Source organism: Taeniopygia guttata, chromosome Z (genome assembly GCF_048771995.1).
Source record: "Taeniopygia guttata chromosome Z, bTaeGut7.mat, whole genome shotgun sequence".
NCBI classification, from domain to species: Eukaryota; Metazoa; Chordata; class Aves; order Passeriformes; family Estrildidae; genus Taeniopygia; species Taeniopygia guttata.
Window position 1 is genome coordinate 56,974,068 of NC_133063.1, and position 22,352 is coordinate 56,996,419.

The following is a 22,352-nucleotide window of genomic DNA, read 5'->3' on the forward strand; positions in this document are numbered from 1 at the left end:
AAGGAGCCATACTCACATATCTTCTGTTATTGAAAGAAGCTTTTCTGAAGTGTTTCCCAAGACAGGAGAACAGTTAAAATTCAGTCTGAGATTATGATCTGAAATAAAATTCCCTCCCTACAGTTCCTTCAAGGTTTTCAAAGATACTTTGTATTTTTCACAGCCTTGGAAATTGTGAGCAAATGGACTTTTTTGGGTTTTTTTTTTTTCAGATCTCTGAAACAAAAGCATGATCAATTCATAGAAACATATGTCTCATCTTCAACTTCTCATAATGAAAACTAATTGGTAAACTTTAATTGTTGTTTAAAATAGACCCAGGAAGGCTACATATTTTTTAAAAGGGATAATAGAGAAAATTTCAACAGCACAGCAGAAGGCTTATTAGCAGGCAGTAAGATTATTTCAAAGGGCAGATAGGTTGGCTTCAACTTCTCCACAATTTAGGAAGTGATGGCAGAGATCCCTTAGGATGGGCTTCCATTTTTATGCAAGACTTGCTTCCAACCAGCCTTACTCATTATTATACTTCATGGATTAGTGAAGTAACAAAATATATGTGAGTAGTCTAGTTACAGTCAAAGTATGACAGCATGTAAACATATACAGAACACTATGACACATCTAAGATTTTATCACTCTTGAAGACCTAGAATAGAAGGTTAGAAATGCCTTCAGACCATTTTTTAAAGAAATATTTATATTTCCTTAATATTTGAAAAGTGTATCTTTCTGTATCAAATTTGCTCAATATTATTGATATGAAGTCCAAGTATGTCTGTGAGAACAGACCATGAAAACACATACTGTTCAATATCACACTGCCTAAGAAATAACCCAGGCTTATTAAAGCAACCACATTGTAATGTACATAATGAAACTTATTAACTTATTATTATATTTATAATCTTATTATTGGTTAGGAAGTTAGCAAGGTACAAATGCTGTCAATATTGCATTACATTTTCTACTAAAATGTCAGAAATTTCTTGAGATGTCAGGTGTCTTCTCTCCAGCATAGACTACCCTGACATTCAATAGGCTATGAAATGCCCTTTTTCAAATCTCGAATGAATAGCATGAAATTGCGGCTCTAGGTATATAGAGGAAAAGAACAATGCTATAATAGATAAAAAGTAGTCTCAGATTCAACTGTATAATATGTACAGGTTATAACAGGTTATAGGTGTACTAGATTTCATAATGCAAAATGAATCAAACCAATAAATGCATGTACAATGCCACTTCAATATTTGAGTTCCATTTTTAGAGGAATCTCAAGGCTTTAAAATTTTCTGAGAAAATATTGTCAAACCCCCAGCTCTGTACAATATGCAGTATGAAAATAGGGGGAAAAGACTGCGTTGCCTATCAGAATAGGTCAGTATTACATAAAGTTAATGGAATTTCAAAGGAAGTTCATTCAACCTGTTATGCACATATGAATCAGAAAATTAAGAATTACTTTTCCAAAATAAATCTGCCATGTTAGGGTCAGCAGTGTTACCACATGCCCCTGAGGCAGGTTAACTAATGTTCTTTTTAGTAGATCTCTCAGGGCAGACTAGTGAATTCACTAGACAGTGAATGAATGAGATAGATAGATAATTTTGGAATAATTTGGTTAAAATAGAAAGAAAGTATGTAGCAGATTTGGTTAGTAGCTATAGAAATATAGCAATATAAAAGTAAAATTATTACACCTGAGAAAATATACAAGGAAAATAAAAAGAAAGGATAAGAACAGATAGTGAAAAGATATCACCACCCTATGACAACTGATTGTTGCAATTTAGCTGTCTAGTGGTTGAAGTAACAGTTACAGTTTTGATCCATAAGGTCCAGGGGAAATCCTTGAAACCCAAAGTCCAATGGGTTCAACAGGTTCAGCTGGGAATGCCCAGGTGCTTCTCAGTTTTACCATGTCTCTTTTAACACAGTGGATCATGTGCAGTCCTCTAGTGGCAGGCCCAAGAAATGAGTCTGGAGGAAAAGACACAACCCATGTTTGTCATGCCATGTAGTGAGCCAGTTCTGCCTTAACAGAAGGGATGACCACCCTCAGGCTAGGTGTGAATGTCCCTGTATCTCTCTCAGGATGGGAGAGAATTTTCTACTTGAGCCAGTTGCATAAGTGAGGAAATTGGCATGATAAAAACCAGCATCCCACATTGCAGGATCTGCTTCTGGAGGTGTTTCCCCTTATCTGTCTCAAATCCCAGTTTGCTGCTACACAAAGGTGGGTTTGTCATGGTCATCCTCTGGTGATAGGTGCTCATCCCCTCTGGACCTGGGCAGACCTAGAAGTTGCATAACCACATACCCAAAAACACTCCCCTTCCCCTGTGGTTGAGGGGTGCAAACAGCCGATCGGTTGCATTGTTAACTTTTAATACTACAGTCTCTCACAAAAAGCAAAGCAAAATCCAGTGTTTCATACTTACTCAAGCATGTACAGTAAGTTAATTCCTCACACTATACGTGCACAAATACAGCCTAGTTTATGCAAGACACTCATTTTCAGGGAGGAAAAACAGCTGTTGATTAGTTACAAAGAATACATTACACACAAATACATTTAGGCCTTAAAATGATAGTCAAACCAAACCACAGCAAAAGTACATTATCACCCATATATAGAATAATCCCCTTGAGTGTGTGGTGGGTTTGTTTGTTTAGGTTTTTTGTTACTGTTTTTTGTTGGTTGTTTTAAAGTAACAGACATTTTAAAAAATAATGCCTTATAAAAATACTGATAATGGTTCACATTACTACAACCTCAATACTCTCCCCTTCTTTCAACATTTTTTATGATCTTAGCAGTATCCCCAGTAGCTTTTTTGAGTAACCACGTGCGGCTCAGGCTCCTTTTGCATGAGATCCATTGACAATACACCGTGTCTCTGTTCGTTTGCTGATATATTTCAAACCATTTACATCCGAAAGCTTCTGGTTCTGTGAAATGGTTGAAAAGGCTTTTTTAAGGCCCACATCAGTATTGGTGGTTTCTGTTTAGTTTTTTCAGGAAATAGCATCGCTTCAGTTTCAGGGCTAGGAAATCGTACTCTGTACACTTCAGGGTAAGATTTCTGAAACTAGAAAAGTACATTAATTCAAATTAAGAATGTGTTTAAACATGTACAATAAACTGTTAAAGTGAAGTTTGCATTTCTGGAGCAAGGAAATTGTATCGCTAATGGACTTTGTACACTGCTATATAGAAAATTAGGCAGTATTTCTGATTTGGGTTGATTCATCACAGCATATTTGTTCTAAATTATTATAAATCTTGAAATCCCCATATGTAGCCACTGTTTTCAATTTCAGTATTTTTCTAGAAGAATACATGTCTAAAACATGATAAATCTTTTCAAATTAAAATTAGAAACTGTGGAGAAATTTTTATTTACTTGCTTGAGCTTCTTCTTTTTATCTTTCACAGATATTTCTTTGTTCATTACAATTTCTTCCAACAAAGCTGCCAGTGGTTCTTGAGAGCCAGTTGTCCTTTGGTATTCAAATTCACCAGTAGTGATTTGGTGACAAAATGATGGAGGAGGAAGTGTTGCATCACTATCAGTCCCAGCATATTTTATCTGAAGATACAGTAAAAAAAAAAGAATAGCTATGTTTTCTGAAAAACACTTACATAAATTGGCTTTATCTATTGACCACCACAAGACATTAAGTAGAGGAAATACTGAATAGAGACCCTAAACTATAATTTTTATCTCCAGCCCTAATTGAGTGAGCTGCAGTAAGTCAAAAAACATGACACATAAGAAGCCTATTCAGCTCTTCAAATAAGTTTACTTTTCTAGTAGAAAATAGAAAAAATTGACAAAATGTTTCATCTTTGAACAAAAACAAAATATGGTATCAGGAAACAAAGATGAAAAAACTGAGCAAGTAAGGATGGTTCTAAAGAAAAAAAAAAGTCAGAATATTAATGGAAACACATTATAATAATTCTGTTTTCTTCACTATCACATAGCTTGCCCATATCATGGGAAGACAGTGCTGACAAATAGGAAAACATATTTAAGAGTTCTTGTCTCTAAACAAATTCAATATTTGTTTAGTTTCATTTAAACACATAGTTATGGTTGAATATCTGTAGTCTAGCTCTCAAAAGCTAACAGAGACAAAAAAAAAAGTCTTTTAAGAATTGTTGCTCTTCAGAGAACAAAGGGTAAATTCAATCTAGAAACAGAGAGACATAAGGGTTTTTTTCATTAGATACTTACTTGGACTCTCTGGAGATGTACAAGATGATCCTCTATGGAAGACTTTAAAGCAGAAGGAACACTTAAGATCTCTTGATAATTATCCATGAGAAAAGATACTAGTTTAGCAGAAAGAAGCTCATCCAAGTCTATTTCATCCTTTGAGCAGAGAATACAACGGGAAAACACCTGAACCATCTGAGGGAAAAAACCCACACCATTATTATGTATTTTTCTGTTTGGGAGTGAGGAGTAGAGAATCAGGCTACATTTTAAAAGTGATCTTTTAGAATAAATATTTTAACATCATAATACTTACTGTACTTCAAACATACAAATATTTTTTTTAAATGTATTATGTACGGTGACATTATGTGAGTGCACTGAAGATTGCTCCTGCCTCATACAGATAATCCACTCCTGAATTTAGATATAGAATGAATGAATTCCACTTTATTCTCAAGACTGTCAAATAGCCACTTTACATGGCTATTTAAAGAGGGCATCTGTATTTAGAGATTTTTTTTTAAATAACATTGAAATTTAATAGGAATTGGGCACCAGAGGGTAAACTTGAAACCACTATTCTGAAAACATCAAATCCAATTTCAGGTCCAGTTAACTTCAGGTAGTCTTATGCTCAAGCATTCAGTTACAAGAGTTTCTGTTTGTGCACCAGCCACTTGTAACATTAAAATCACAGAAGGTAATAAAGATTTCTGTCATGTACCATACATTACATTGCTGAATTAAAACTTAGTACAAAACATTCAGACTGTAAGAATTCACTTCTAAAAACAACATTTCAATTACAACAATAATAGTAATGAAAGACCACTTACAGTTAATTAAATTATAACCTTGGCAGTAAAAAATTAGTTTAATCAAATCCTATTCAAAGTTCACTAAAAACTTAATTGCTGTGGAGCACATTTAGATTTGTGCATGCTGCTACAGAATTTTTACAGAATGGCTCTGCAGCTTAGTTTTTCATTGCACTTAATTTTCAAAGACTTTTAAATTAACCAAAATAAATACATGTTGTTAGCTAGTCAGAATAGTTATGCCTCATAACTTTGTAATAAGGTGTTGTTGCAAACATCAGTGTAGTGATAGCACAGTATATGCTCCAACAGAAGAATTAGCAAAAACTGGAGCTTACTTTAAGAGACTTCTGTGTGTGACAAAAAAAAAAAAAAAAAAAAAGAAGTACTGAAATAAACAGTTGGGATTTTAATTTTTTTGAATGGCTGAAAACAGGTCAATCAGAACATTCGGCTCCATATTTTGAGCTGTGACTGAAACAGGCACTTTTTCATTCACACTGTCTGCAGTGATAAAGAATGCTACAGACCTCATCTGCTTTTTTTTTTTTTTTTTTTTTGGTTGATTTTGCTTGTTTGTTTTGGGGGGGTTGTTTGTTTGTTTGTGGATATTTCTACTCTATAGTGAAATCAGTGGTGATTTGACTTTGAAAGGTAAGGAAACCCCTAAATTCTGAGCAAGGTCTTTGTGTGCTCACAAGTCACCATGAAATCCCACTTTATTCAAATTCAAATTAGCTTTCCAAACAGCTGGGACAGACAAACCAGTTCCTTAAACAAGCAAACTGTATTTTGTTTGAACTATCCAGTAAGAATCTCTAACCTGTCCTGCTCTAAAAGTCTGTCCAGACCTTTTACCTTACACTTACACATACCAAAGTTCTGGTCCTCACTGATTCAGAAAGACGCGGCAAATCCTGGTTTAGACAAATTCTTGCCATCATTCTCACCAATAGCTGTAGTCTTTTCCTATTTTCTGGTGGCAGTAGGAGACAAGATAGCTGAAGTGCTTCTACAGCCTTGCTGGGTTTTTGCAGCAGTCCTGGTTTATATGAGATCAGAAGGTTGGGGAGCATTTCTCAGTTATATATTTCCAGAATATTTAACATAGTATTTCTGTACCTAACTCCCAAAATTCCCTCCTTACTCATTCAAGATTGCCTTAGATCTCTACTCCCCAATGAGACTAGAAAGATATCACTAGAATTGGACTACTAGGACTTGTTTAAGTTTTTAGAAGATTTTCTTCTGATGCACTGGAAGACATTGATAGCCATAACCAATAACTCTAAATATTACACAAAAAATTACAACTTTTTGTTTCATCCTTTGCTCTTTTATTACCTCAGCACTAAACACAACCAAATGGTATGAATAGATATAGCAACCACGTTACACAAAATGTTAAGTCTGTGGCAAAAGTTAGAGGAAAAGAAAGTGTTCTTATGCATCAGCGACACTATGACAATACCAACATGTGCCTCACACCTATGGACATTAAATCTGTGCCTAACTCTGCTTACAGACTCTTGATAAAATACTCCAGCAAGCATGGTAGAGATATTTGAAGACTGGATAGGCACAGTAGAAAGTGATGGTAATTTAGGCACCTATGGAAAATCACCAAAATATCATCATATTTTAGGTTCATAAGGCTCAACCAAGGAAGCATCTATTATGATTTTGTCTAAACAGCACTAGTATCAGAACAAAAGTCAGAAAACAAAATATTTACATAACTGAAATCTACCAGTAATTTCTGTTAGAAAAGGAACAAAGAAGAAAACTGAGCCTTTTTTTTTTTTCCCATATGACTATAGAAGTTGGAAGAGCTCTCTGGAGATAATATAGACCTCTTCACATGCTTAACAGGTTCATCTACAGGAAGGTGCCCCGGACTATGTCCTCACAGGTTTTGAATAGCTCCAAAGACAGACCTTTCACAGCCTCTCTTGTAAACTACTGTTACAGTGAGCTCATGGGCACCCTGTACCCCCCTTCCCCGGGACCCTGTGACTCTGATCAAGATAACCCCTGGATCCTCCTTCCTGCCCCAAAGGGGTTGGTGGAGAGCCAGGAAAGCCCACCCTGTCCAAAACCTGTATAGACCCCTGAGATCTCCTGTTCTTCCTCTTTTGCCCCACTCTCCCATGGACACCACAGAATAAAGAGAGCTGTACCAACACCCTGGGGTAAGAGCCTCTTTTGAATATTTTTCCCTCTCCTGAAATTCCTCCCCCCACAGCCCCTTATCTCTGAGCTAGCCGGATTCTTCTGGGGGCTGCGTGGAGAGGGGGAAAACTACAGCTGGCGCCCAACGTGTGGAACTACTTCCACTGTTTGATCACCTTCCAATTAAAATGCTACATTCTTCATGAAAATGAGGTTTCCTGTACTTCTGTTCTTGCCCATTGACTCTTGCCCTGTCATTGGGTATCACCAATAGAAGTCTGCCTCCTTCCTCTTCTTTATTCCTCCCATATCAATCTTTTATACAGACTACTTAGATTCTCCCTGAGCCTTCTCCTCTCCAGACTAAACAGTCCCTGTTATCAGTCTCTTCCCATATGACACACGTTCCAAGACTTTAATAATTTTTGATTTGTTTCACTGGACACCCTGACTAGCGCTGAGGAAATATCTCTCTTGACCTACCAGCAACTCACTTTATGCAGTTATGGATGCTGCTGATATTCTTTGACTCAAGGACATACTGCTGGCTCATGGTCACATTAATGCCCACCAGGACTTCCAAGTCCTTCTCAGCAAAGCTGCTTTCAAACCAGTCACCCTCAGCATTTACTAGTGTATGGGATTATTCTTCACCAGGAGAGGACTTGACATTTCTCCTTTTCTGAACTTTTTAAGATTCCTGTTTACCCATTTCTGCAGCCAGTCAAGGTCACCCTGCATGGTACTACAACCCTCTGCTGCACAAGCTACTCTTCCCCATTTTAGATTTTTGCACGCTTGTTTAGGGTATTGTGTCCATGTTTAGGACAGAACGTGCCACCATCCTGGTCATTAACAAAGTGTTAATCGTTACTGGCTACACTACCAGCCTGGGGTGCTCCCAGGCTGACATGCATCCAGACTTTGTGCCACAGATCACAGCCCTCTGAGCCCAGCCATTTAATCGATTTCTGAGTTTCCCTCACTAGCCACCTATCCAGCCTGTGCTTCCTCAGGTTGTCAAGAAGGATGGAACACTAGTGTTGAAAGCTATATTGCTCTGAACATAAACAGTACCCACTGTTATCCCCTCATCCACCATTTTGGTCAACTCCATGGTGTAAGACATGGAAACTGTTTCTTATTGAAAAAGAAGCGTGGAGTAGGTAAGGCATTCCAAGGAGAGGGGTAAAACACTGAAGTTAATTTTCATAGTAAAGTGTTTTCTAATTTCAAAGGAAGATTTGGCAAGCATATTAATGCATATGTTTAGCAGAGTAAGGAATGATTCCTTATCAACACTTCACTTTTTTATAAAGAGACCACAAAATTAATGTTTGATTTCTTGAAACATTGTACAATTTTCATTGCTTCCACATACATATTGGCATGAAATATTTCTTCTAAATTTACATTTACGAAATACTGTGAAATTAAAGTAGTAAAATCTAAAAGATGTGAAAAAAAAAAATGGAAAAGCAAACAGTATGAAAGCAGAAGAGTAAGTTTTAAAGATATCAACAAGAGTTCTCTAAGAAAAAGAAATCAGAAAATTGAATTATATTCCATATGAAGCAAGATGGACAACTCACAAAGCATATATACTGAACATCTGAAACAAAAGTGTCATTCTGGATTCCTTTCTCATCTCAATAGTTTACTAGAAATAGTGTTGTTCACACAGAAAGAAGCTCAAGAAACTAACATGCTACAAAGTGGATTTACTTTTCAACTCAATTGTTCTTTCTCAAATTTGATTACATAAAATGTAATCAAATATTTTCCTCTTTACTGTCTTTCACTAAGCCATCTATAACATCAGAATTGCCAATTTCAATATAGTGTGAACCCCTGGAAAGTTCTAGTTAATAACTAAAACATAGCTTTTTTTATACACTACATTACTTAATGTCATTTCTAAATTAAAGCAACATAATATTTCAATTCCCTTCAAATAGCATATTTCCAGGGTTAAAGACTATGCTTAAGCCCTAATCCTTTCTAATCTAGACTTCAGTCAAGCAATTTCTAAAAGCCTATGAGAGTTTTTAAAACATTTAAGCACTTGTAAAAAAAGAAAAATCTGTTAAAATCTGTCTGTTGGATGCTAAGCAATGAACAGGGGCCTTTAATATTATAAAGACAAGCAATAAAAGACTTTTGAACTAATGTGATCAAAAATACAAAAATAAAACCACCATATGGTATGAAATGAATTTAAATATTAAACTGTTCTCCATGCGGAATGGAAAGGACGGGTCCTAAAGAATTTATCTGTGATAGTATTTAAGTAAGGTAAAATAATTCCAGGAAATTAGAGAATTTTTATTTCATTAGATTCCAAACTACTTACCTAACACACTAACAAAAATATCAAAAAAATGAAATGTGAGAAGAGGTTCTTTCATCTGGCCAAAGTAGTCCACTATAGTTTTGAAGACATCTCTTTCAAAGCCTGAGTACGTAGGCTGCTTCACATCTGAACAACTGGGCCCTACAAAGAACAAAAAGAACAAAACAGAAAGAAGCAAAAGAGAGAGAACACTGCTTTTCAGCCACCAAGCAGATCAGTGTTTTCTAAACCATCCCATTAAAATGGATCATTAGAGGAAAAAGAAAAAAAAAAGATTCTTCAAAATAAGTGAAATTTTATTGATCTACTACTGGACCAGTCTATTCCCAATTGGTCTAGTGAAGACACAAAGCAGAGGAAAAACACTAATAGAATACTTAAATGTTTATATAATTTATTTAAATAAGCTACACTGGAAGGAAAATACACGCTGACAGGTCTTTTCCAACTTTCTTTTATAAAATAATCATAAAAAGACTGAAAGTGAATATAAACAGGACTTAATAAAGTGGTGAAGACACAGTCAGTTCTATTTATTATTTTTCGGGGTGAGTTGTTTGTGGGATCTTTTTCCCCCTTTTGAATTTACTTACAATTTGCTAGACATTTCATTGCGGATAATATCCAATGAGGTAGTTCCTCTGTGCAGGAAAGAAACAGAAATTAAGGGACAAAAAAGAAAAAAAAATCAACTGTTGGACAAAAGCAAAGCTGAAAACACTTTGATGTGTTCCTCCTCTGTAGTAAATCAAGTGACTCCAAAGGCAGGCTATACCTTAATGTAGGATCAAGCTTGAATTACATCTATACTTCAGTACCTCCACTACTATCATACAGTTATGCATTCTGCCCTTGCAGCTCAAGTAGCAAAACAGGAAATATCACAAATTTTTAACCTACTCAAAAAAAAAAAAAACAAACCCAAAACAGACTATATAATTCATATATAGCCTTCCCCAGTACTATACAATGAAGTGTTTACTTTGTACCAAAGATAATGAAAAGCACTCATACATTCAGTTCTGCCATTTCTGCAAGGAAGAAGTTAATATTCTGAGATGGTCCAAGTGCTCTGATGGCAGTTTTATTCACAGCCAAACCAGGTTTCAATGTCATTTAAATTTCTCTACAAGTCATATGAAAAACATGGTGGCAATAATACTGTGATATATTAGAGCAGTAAAGGTGCTTTATTTTTCCTCTGAGATGAAAAACAGTTTTAAACATGGTACTATCTTCAAAACACATTGACTGAAAGCTCAAAACTCTCTCAATGTACATTTTGGCTCTCTTGCAATTTTTAATACATTTTTTCTTCATGTAAACACTCCAGGTAATTAAAAGGATAGGACCAAGAAAGTTACCTCGAAGTGATTAATATCCCTATATTTATAAATGGTAAAAAGTTGCTGCTGTCTTACGTTCATTTTTCAACCCTGCTAAAGCCAGGATTTGTTTAAGAGAGCAAATATAGAATAAACCCTGACTCTTACTATTGCGATACCAGAAAAGAACAATAGCATTTTAAAAACAATAGCATTGCAAAAACTAGTTTCTACAAAGTAGATTACAATATAAAAAAAAGTAAATGAAAATTTCTAAAATACTCACTTGATTTGTCCTCTAAAGTGACAATGCCTTGCTTATTGACATTATATACATTTTGAACTATATGTTTTGCATTCACAAGTTTTGTGTCTAACACTTCATCCAGAGAATCCAAACCCAACACCTTTTGTAATCTGCAAAAATACATAAACACACAGTTCATACACCATCTAATCTGGAAAATGCAAACATGAAGTATTAGGATACAATTTGAAAATAACAGAGACTTTCATTTCATAGAGAATATCTCCAGCTGGATGACAGCCACAAGGACCATTCTGCACAAGTCCTGCTTCTCACAGAACAGCCTAGATTTACAGAAGATCCTAAACTGGAAGGGATCCATAAAGATCCCTGGCTCTGCACAGTACAACCACAAAAATTATACCACATGCCTGAGACCACTGTCCAAACACCTCTTGAACCCTGTCATGCTTAGGGTCAGTGACCACTTTGCTGGGGAGCCTGTTCCAGTGCCCAACCACCCCCCTGGATGAGGACCATTTTCCTAATATCCAGTCTAAACCTCCCCTGATAACTTCAGGCCACTCCCGCAGTCCTGTCACTGGCCACAACAGGAAAGAGACCAGTGTATTCTCCTCCAGTTCCCATCACAGATTGCACTGCAATGTCCCCTCAGCCTCCTCTTCTCTAAGTTAAAGAAGCCAGGAGACCTCAGTCATTCCTCTCTAGACCCTTCACGATCTTCATAGCCCTAAAAAAGTTTTGTTTTAGTACCTAGAAAAGGTTTAGGAATTTTAATACCTAAAACTATATCATATAACTGAAAGCACTGCCATCATGTTCCCCAGCTGCTTGATTCCATCTCCTTGTGTCCTATCACTGTTCAGTTGAGGGCACCCCTCAGCTTTCTCAAAACTTTTGGTGACTGTACAGCTTTTTGCCCTAACCAGTATTTTCCCCTTCTGAAACTGTGCTGGCTATGATCACTGACTGTGCGTCTCTCAAATATTTTATTATTAACTCCCAGAATAATTTAATGGGCACTGAAGGTCTTAATCTGTCACTGAACAAAGGTCTTTGTTCTTTGCTTTCTTAAAATTGAGAAAATATTTGCCAGCTTCCAGACAACAAGCACCTCTCCAGAATCCCAAGATAAATGAAAAAAAAAAAAAGTGGAGAGAGATCCTACAATAATTTCATACAGCTCTTTCAGTACCCTGGGATGAATACCATTGGGCTTCATAGCTTTAAGCACATTCAGCTGGAACAGAAAGTTTCAAACAAATCCAGGGTCAGCTATGAGTCTCCACATTCTCACAGTCATACCTTTCCAACCCAGAGCCGTGGGAGTCCCCATGTCAAGTACCAACCTCAAAGAGTCCCGGATTTTCTGTCATGTGAATGCTACTGCTCCCTGATCAAGCTGTCAGGGTTTCAGCATCCTTCCATACTATCTGTTGTGCCAACCTTGTTTGCCCACCCTTGTCCTTTGATTTCTAGAGCTCTATAGCAGACTTTATGTGAAGGAGGGGTTTGGCCACCACTGCCCTTGCTCTCATTTGCCCAGGTCCTATCAGCTCTGCCATGTGAGCTCCAGGCTAGCAGAGGGTCTCTTGAGTCCCCTGTAGTTATCTTGGTTCAGGAAACCCAGGAATATACATGCACTAAAGCCCTCTGTTGCCCTTCATGCTTTCACCAAAACTGCTCACCTCAACACTGAGTGCATTACATGCAGATAATGTGCTAGACTTACACTAAAGTCATCATTAGTAAGACCTCAACTATGCTGTAATATCAGCTAGTGCATATTATTTTTTCCTGTGCAGAAATAGTCCAAAGCAATCACTTTAATTTTGCATAGGAGATTCCATTTGAATATAGTAAAGAATATCTGAATCTCAAAGCTTGAGCACTCAATTAGCTATGCCATTTTTCTCATACAAAGTATTGTACTTGCCATTGAAAGGTTTCATAGCACTTCTACATAAGTGCTTTTATTTCCTAGCAACAAGAAAAAGAGACAGAGAAAAAAAATGATTAAACAAGACAAAACCCACACAACAGACTTCTAGAACACAACATGCAAAAGTCAAAAGGTACTAAGCATAGTAAAGTTTTTTTTGCAGACTTTATTTGCTGAATTTGTTAGCCAAATAACAAGTGGTAGAGTTAGTCTAGACACTATGGCTTTGAAGGCAATGATGAAAAGCGAGTGGGCGAAACTACAAGTGTTACCAGAGAAGACAGACAAGACTATTACCTACTACGCGGTTTTACTATAACAGCAAATGACTCATAAGTATACTCACCGTGATAAAGTCATGGATTTCCATATCTCTTCTATATTTGCTTGTGTTAGCTCTCTGCGGAACACAAGTTTGCATGCCGGTACTTCCCCGATAGCTATGCTGTGTCGCTTGTACCACATCTCGGAGTTCTGAAATCAGAAAAAACTCTCTTCATTAACTAGTTGCTTTTCAAGTGTTAAACAGCATAAAACATATATACTACAGAATTGCAAGTGTTCTTAAATTCCAGTGAAGTCTTCATGATGCAAAGTTAAGTATTTGTATTTAAGAGAAATGAAACATTTTCTCAATCTTACACACACATATTTCTCAATTCCATAACTTGTCCAAAGTTGAAAAATTATGAGTCAGAATAGCTATTAAAGTTCAGGAGTCAATGGCCTTTAATCCTATGTTCAGGTCCTATCCATGATTAAAATCAGTTCATCTACAATTTTAAGATTAAATATCTGTTTATGGAAAAGTTACTGGAGAATTAGAAAAAAATAATCCTTTTTCAGCATATACTAAAATAACTAAACATTAAGTCAAATAATAGGTTCTATACATAAATAAAGTAAAAACAAATCACTACATCTGAAGGCACTCATCAGATCTAGTCCACCATTATTGAAGTGTAAAGTAAATCTGAGAATGCAGAAGACCACTATCCTTTATGTAATCTTCACACCCAAGCTTGATCCTTGAACATTGTCATCAAGGTATCTATGGGTGGACATACATTGCAGCTTGTATCAGCAGCATTCTTCTCAAGGCAAAACTGCTAACCATTCCAGTTTACACTACAGAACAGTGCTAAAGCACGTTAAAAAAATTCCTTACAACAAAACCACAAAATGCATTCCAGGAATGCACTTAAATACTACAAGTACTAATTGTCTGTCATTCCATTGCAGACTAGACTAGAGCTATTTGGAAGCAAATAGCACCCTGTGAAATTAAGGGATTGGTCTTTCACATCAGTGTTTCATGACACAGACTAGAGCTCATCAATCCACACACAGCCACTAAGTGCTTAGATTGGTGCTGAAGCAATCCAAGGTACCACCATTTTATGCTGTCTACTTCAGCATTCCAGCAGAAGCTAGCCCTAATTATAAAAAAGGCAGCAGAAAGAAGCTTATAGCTTTGCCTCACTTACAATCCACTGCATTAATCCAAACTGCCAATGGAAGAGATTTTCAGCTAAGCCAAACTCTGTGCCGTTGCACCTGAGTCAGATGCAGAGGCAGACTTTTATTAATTCTTGTCAGGCCAGGATGCTTGGATGGAAATTTAGAGCACAGCTGGAGGCTGTAATATATTACACCTTCAACAGATACCTGCTCAGTAACTAAAATACTCTATTCTCTTTTCCTGTCTTTGGCACCATCTTTTCTTCTACCTACTATTCAAGCTCTAAGGACCACGTTTTTCGTCTTCAGATGCTTGCTGTACATGAAGAGTACACTTCATATGCACATAAATGGATTGTAAATATGGAATAACCATTCATTCAGAACATTTAGATGTCCAGCAAAATGGTAGGAGCTACTTTTCCAAATAGACTATGGTTTATCAAGAAATCTAAGGCCAGAGTCCTGTTCTAAAGGATAGTAATAAAAAGGCAAAAATCATCAAAGAGATCCTCTGTTCACAAATTATGAGAACACACACATATAAGATACACTGAAGAAAGAGCTTAGAATATACACAACTCCAGAAGCCTCGTCTTTTACTATGTCCTGGTGAACAGAATTGATACAATTTTGGTTTACTAATAAAAGCAAGTTTTTTCAACAACTTTACAAAGGCTGGATCAATTCAGATAAGTATGAGGCAAGATGATTTTCCAAGCTTACAAGGGATAGCTGAAAGATCAGGACCACTTCTCCTTACCCAAAACATATTCCTTATGGAAAAGAAAATTGAGTCAGTAACAGCCTTATAGCAGCTAGGAAGGTTGTAATAAGTGTATATATGCTGATACGCGAAGTGTCCAAATAATAGTTACAGTGTGACTATTTTGCCTGGTAATATAATGCCCTATTGGAATTTGAGCAAACTGGAATGAAATATGGGAAAATACACCCATGCAGAACTCGGATTGCTCAGGACATTGCAATGTGTAGCACAAAGAACAGTAAAATCTTACTTCTCCACCAAATTGTAAGAAAAACTTAACTTCACAAAAGTTTAGAAGGAAAGTATTTAGCATTTAATTTTATAAGCAAGTATTTTGTGACAGAGCATAGCAATCATCAGTTCAGTTTTAATTTCCAAATATGCTTTTGTCTGGGGAAATAAAAGTCAGTGCCTCACCATTGAGACGGATTTCACTGGGATGTGTTCTTGAGAAGGGCCAGCCCTCGGTTCATTCCAGTCTGGGAATTTAATTACTTCCTTTCCACATGAAGGTTTCTTTGGATATGACTTCAGCGGTGAGGAAGGAGGAAATCTACAATTAGAGAAAAATTTTTAAGTCTCTGAATGCCAATCTAATCCCCATTTACCAATGCAAAACTGTAGTCAGCCTTCACATGCAAAAATACAACAAATGCTTTGGACATTCACAGCCCAAATAAGTTCTCTGTAGACTGGTGTTACGTGATATGTAAAACATCATGGAGTGTCTTGTTTGCCCTCCAGCTGCTGCTCCAAAACAGTTCACGTCCTTTGCACCTCCCACAGCATAGCTGAGCCTTGGGTGAATGTCTGATATCCCAGTGCATCTCATGTAGCACTAGCTGTCTTTGGATAGACTGTGACATAGGTCTTCACTAGAAGATGTTGATTCAGCTGAAAAAGCCGTGGGGATGTTTTCCCCCATGTCAAGTGCTTTGTTAGCATGCATTTCCTAAAGCAAAGCTACATAGCTAAGTCACATGACTAACACTCAGATTTAGTTAGAGTGCATGCAAGTGTCCACACAAAGTTTTGCCCACATTACCAGGTTCTCCTGTGTTTACATGCTTTCTATGCGAAGATCATATCCTGCAGTTCTTTTCTGGATCATATCCTGCAGTTCTTTTTTCCAGCTGGTTTTGCAGGTAACTATATGACTTCTTAAGGCATTTCAAGTGCCTTGAAGAAATTAGCAGAAATAAGCCCTAAACCAGCCCTTGTAGAAAAGAAGGAAAACAAACTATCCAGGTTGACCAGCATCAAATTATTGCTAAGCTTAGGTCAGAGCATGTACAAAGGAACTAATGACAGCATATCAGAAAGACAAACCAGTTAGATGGGAACATCTTTTCAGACTGGCCAAGATCCAATCCTGTCTACTTTTACTCCCAGGTTTTATATGCTGAGATTACTGATGCTTTAAGGAACTGCTTAAGCCTCATTAACTCTTTTAAATCAGAATGAAAGGGACAGATATATCTGTGATTTTGCAACAAGAGCTTGAATAGTGCTGGAGAGCACATGTATGTATCCTACCAGAAAAAATGCTTGAGAAATCCTCAAATTTCTCCAAAATGTCACCCCATCCTCTAAAGGCACTTCAAACATTTAATAAGTTTTTCATTTAGATTTGTTCTGCAGTTTGGTTAGTGCAGTACTGTTACATCGAATGGTTAAACACATTGGTAGTTTTGACCACACACACTGAGCATATTCCACAGTGCTGTTCAACATCCCAGCTGCAACACAGAGATATCACTTCCGCCAGACAAACCCTCAGAACCAGCAGCAAGCATCTCACTGTAATCTTGCAAGATTTACTCTGTTTTTTAATGGTAAGCCAGACTAGATGTTCAGCTGTTGAGTGTTCTCAACCATTTTTCAGATATTCATTATTTAAGAGTTTAATGTTAAAATAGAATATACGCACATATCTGCAGCCTTTTTCCTTTGGCTTACACTATTCTCAGTAGTTTCCTGTTTCTTCTCCAGTTCTTCACAATTTTTAGGTTTGTGTCATTTGCTGCCCTGATTTGCAACCAATCAGTAAAACAACAAATTCTCATGGGCAGAAAAACAAGGTGCATTCCCCTTTCTCAGGTAGCATTACAGCAAGATCTAGATGGAGAAGGATTAATGTCACTCAAAGTGAAGGACTGAGAAGCAGTCCAAGGCTGACATATTAAGATCAGAATTGGTTATAGCCAGCAACACTTGTTTGGGGAGTTTATAGAAAGAGGAACTAGAGATACCTGTTTGTGTGCAGAACAAAGGATGCAGAACAAAGGATACGGAACAAGGTCAACTAACAGTGATGTCCATGATATAACAAGTATTACTGCTAAATTCCAAAAATATTGCTATCATTGCAAGAGTGCTAAACCTTTTACTTTTAATACAATATCTCAGATTCTACAAAAAAAAAAAAGTATAAAGCCCAATAGCTTCAAAAACTGTAACTTCTCATTCATTATTGTAGACTCAGCTGAGCAAGTAAGTCAGGACACACTAAGAAGTCTTCGTTATTTTTAGGACTCACATTAGATCTCATCTTCATGTATAATATTTGCCACATATTCCTACACGATCCAACTTCTGGCAATATTTCTTTTGCATATTCTGTGGGTGAACAAGAGTAGGCAGCTGCACTTACATGTGAAGAGTGACACAACTGTGTACCACAGGGTGCTTTTACAGCATGCTAACACATAAATTTATACAGAAGGTATGAAGCATGTAAGTATTTCCAAAGTAAGCATTGTCCGTAGAATTGACTGGTACCACTACCTCCATCAGCACTGTGAGGAGAAAAAAACCCGTATTTTATGTGTAGCATTTGGAAAACCCAGCAGAGGGAGCTGCCAGGACATTGAATACATGACTAAAATAGGCTGGAAAACCAACGTTTAGCTACTTAAATAGGAGAGAAGCGTGTTTTAATACTTAAAACCATGAGTAATGTATATAGCTTATTTGTGCACCAAGCCCAGTGAGGAAAAAGCTGACTCCAGTTCAAGAAAGGTATGCATGTTTAACTGGAAAAAGTTCAGTTACTAACTTAATCATTTTTTCAGTGGGAGGAGGAAGAAAGAACATCACAATAAAATATATAACAGTTCCATTGTCCAATAGCAGATCAGTAGGCAGAACACAGAGAAAATAAGAAGAACAGAAATATTTCACCCAGCCAACTTCCACAGCCTGCAGGTCAGTAAAGTCACGACAGAAAATACAAATAAATAAAAGAACAAAATAATTTTAATATATTATACTCATGCTAATGTAAAATATACAAAAAACCCCACAGCCACACAAACACAGCAAAATAAAATCAAAGAAATACAGAATAACACCAGCTGTTATCAAACCTCATATTAAATCTTTTGACAAGAATTAATGCCCAGAAATAAAAAGATCAATAGAGCAAAATTAAAAATTTACTTAATACATATCAAATGGGAATTCAGTTCTATTTCCCCAAAGAGAATATTGAGAAATCATTACTTTTAAATGAATATGTAAAATTTGAATATATAATCATAGCTATACTAAGTAGAAGCATAAACTTATTGCTAGCCTATTTTCCCTAATGCTTTGCATGATGAGAACTCCCATTTCCTCAAAAGAAGGCTCACCATAATAAAAGTTACAAATCTAGACTTGAATGGTTATCTTTATAATATCTCTGCACCAAACAGGATGGCACAAATTCAGAATCTGCAACTTCTGTCCATTGAAACTTTAACTGACGTCACAAGAGGTCAAAGAATCCAGTCCAGTAATGCTAAGCTTTTATTACAAAGAAATTTCTTCTCCTCTGTTAACAAACCATCAGCTGAGTTGCTCCACAGGGATAAGTAAGCAACCACACTTGAGGATAAGTAAATAAAGCTTTATCCCTTGTCCATCTAAAAACCAAGGAGTATAAAAAAAGGTTACATCATAAATATCTTAGATTCAGAATGCCTTTCCCTTCTCTCAGAAGAAGTGGAGACATAAACCAAAATAGTCAGGGGGTTGGGGTGTGAAGGACAACAACCAGCGCTGGATGACCAATGGCATTCTCACTTCCACCTTTGCGTCTTAATATATACTTTTCCAGCACCAAGAAACCTGATGTCTGCCATCAGAAATAAGAACTCAATACCATGTGAAAGATGCAAAAGCTTTTGTTGATATTCAAAGAATGTAACTGAATGGAAGTGACTTTCAAAAATATTTCAAAAAAGACAGGAAAACTGAAGTCAAACATTAAGACACGGCAGCTACCTGTTACGAAGAAATTAGTCTTCAAAAGGAAAAGACATCAACACCTTTTCAGAGGCATTCCACAAAAATACTTGTAAGACATCAACAAGAGTTATTATACCCGGTTTCCCGAAAAACAATTTTTTTTTTAAATCAGCGTATACAGGCTTACCGATATAAATGTCCATCGTCTTCAAAGTCCTCTTTGCCCCACCTTCCTTTAATATCTTCGATTACATGATTTTTCAGGAATTTTTTAAGCAGCTTGACCGTTTGATCGCGAGTCACTTCCGGGCCAAAGTTTTGGTTAGAGCCAAGTAGCTCATGCAAACATTCGACTGCCTCCGAGGCTTTGAAGCAACGCTCGTAGCTCTTGAAACGACAGCGATGCTTCCGCAGGGGCATTCCAGCACGGAAGAGCTCGATTATCTCGTTCCACTGGGAAAGAGCAAAGCAAATCGTCACGGGTGCTCTTCCCCCAGGTCCTCCTGCGGCCAGAACCCAGCCAGGTCTGTAAGCGGAACTACACCCCTTTTTCACCGTCTGCGTTCACAAGAACATCGAAACCTAAGCGCAGGATTTCAACTGTCGAGACCCAAAAACAAACACCAGGTTTAGGAGGCTGAAATATTTAGAGTCCCATGCTATCTGCGGACCTAGCGATACGGCTCTAGCCTCCCTTAGGTTTTACCGGGACAAAAGGCTCCGCCCGGCCGGGCTCTGCCCCGCGCTAGCCCCGGGCGCGCCCGCGCCGCAGAGACGGGGCCTGGGAGCACCGGCGGGCACCGGCGGGCCCGAGGGCGGCGGGGCAGAGGCTCGGGCGGGCGGCGGGGCAGAGGCTCGGGCGGGGCAGAGGCTCGGGCGGGCGGCGGGGCAGAGGCTCGGGCGGGGCAGAGGCTCGGGCGGGGCAGAGGCTCGGGCGGGCGGCGGGGGCACTCACCAGGCGGGTGGCGCGGTACGGGCCGGGCCCCACCAGCCGCGGCTCCATGGGCTCCGCGCCGCGTTTGAATCCGGCCGGCCGCCGCCGCCTTCGCCCATTGGGCGGCGGCGCGCCGCACGTGACGGGCCGCGCCGCGCCTGATTGGCGGGGCGGGGCCGGGCGGGTAGGGCGGGGCGCGGGCCGGTCGGCGCTGTGGGCGCGGCCCGGGCAGCGAGCGGGGCGGGGCCGGCCCCAGCGGCGGGGCGGGAGTCCCGTGGGGCACCACCTGCCGGGGGCGGTGCCCCGCGGCAGGGCCGGAGACAGCGGCCGGAAAGCTGATGCGCTGGAAATTCCCCGTGAACATGAGGAGGAACTTCTTTGCTGTATGGGTACTGTGCGCTGGACCAGATTTCCCAGAGACGTTCTGGAGCCAACCTCATGCTTCCAGAACCATCTGCACTCAGTCTTGTGCCCTGTGCTCTGGCATGGCCCTACTCTCCTGTAGGTGGGCTGGCCTGTGACCTGCTGTAGTCTCCTCCGGCCTAGCCCATTTGGCGATTCTGTGTGTGGCAAGAAGTTAAACCATGTCAGGAAAACACTGGCCGGTGAATTGCTGCCCCAATAAACAGAACACAGCCTTAGCATTAATTGAAAAAAAAAAAAATCAACATAAAAAACCCCTCCAAACCATCAATTTTCCATGTTTCTTTGTTAAAGAATTTTGTTTTGATTCAGGCAGTGTGTGGGATGATAATTACTTGCAATTATATTTGATATTATTCCTACAGAAGATGGGTTGATGCCAGTGCCACAGAGCTCATTGGATATTAGCCTTTTATGAGTATTTTAAAGAAAGGGTGATTTGGAAAGTAAATAAGAAACCTCCATTTTAAGGTAGGAGATTTTGATACCAAGTTGCCTATTCTGCGTGGTCAGGGATGTAACTGAAACTCCTCTGATACCTATTACAGATGAGCTATCTCTGTCAATTTTTCGGACTCTCACAGGAGAGGAATGGCTGGTAACACCAGTGTTGCTTTCCCACCAAGTCTAAGGAAAACAAAATTTTAGCCTCATTCCCCTCACTGTCAGTAAACATTCACCGTAACATGGCTGACTTAGCTGACTGTTAGACCCTTCTTTCTAGCCCCACTCAAAATATACATTTAAGTATGTGAGATGCACAGTTTTTAGGTTCAGATAAAATGTGTGCGATTCTCACATTGTATGTAGGAGGACAGAATGTGTTTTGAGCTTATGTCATTGGCACAGTGACACTATATGCATCCTCTTAGGCTGCATCCATTCAACTCACTGTGGAACACTGCATGCTCTCTCTCCAAATGCTTTGTAGCTCCCAGAAGACTAAACCACTGTGCAAGATATTATGCAGTGGGAATCTGACACGGCACTTGCTGACAGCCCACAGAATGATTAACATCTCCAGTTTCTGCCCCTGCTTATTAGTTCTTAATCTCAAACAACTGACGCTGGATCCCTTTGGCTAGTGTACAACTGCAGAAGTTTTCCTGGCTCCTTTCTGTTTAGTCCCTGCCCACATGCAGCACTCCTTAGTTTTGACTGTGCATAGTCTCAGCTCCTATTTAAGCCCTCATGAGTTTGAAAATTCAGTTGCAGATATAGCTCCCAAGCCAACAAACAAGTACCTGTCTCTTCACGCCCACCTGCAGGATGCATTTATCCATCTATATTTATGGGCAGGGAAGGAGGTATGATTGCAAAATCAGAGACCAGAACTAGGACTTTCCCTACCAGCACAGAAATCATCTGCAAGGCTACAGAGTAATGCCTCCTTCCTTGCACAAGAAGCAGAGGGTACTATTA

General features: G+C 38.5%; 1 protein-coding gene and 1 long non-coding RNA gene across 3 annotated transcripts in view; one reads left to right on the forward strand and one right to left on the reverse strand.

Annotated features, from left to right (window-relative positions):
* The window catches only part of LOC121468141 (uncharacterized), a 231,237-nt gene that overhangs the window by 202,218 nt on the left and 6,667 nt on the right, over positions 1-22,352 (forward strand). The window lies entirely within an intron of this gene.
* DEPDC1B (DEP domain containing 1B) lies at positions 214-20,667 on the reverse strand. The gene is made up of 11 exons (XM_072922400.1): positions 20,529-20,667; positions 19,761-20,026; positions 15,758-15,893; positions 13,457-13,584; positions 11,187-11,317; positions 10,169-10,216; positions 9,576-9,716; positions 5,926-6,092; positions 4,248-4,424; positions 3,411-3,596; positions 214-3,095 (listed from the first exon to the last, which is right to left on the reverse strand). Exons 1-11 carry the CDS (start codon positions 20,574-20,576, stop codon positions 2,934-2,936), a joined length of 1,590 nt encoding a protein of 529 aa, XP_072778501.1. The 5' UTR covers positions 20,577-20,667; the 3' UTR covers positions 214-2,933.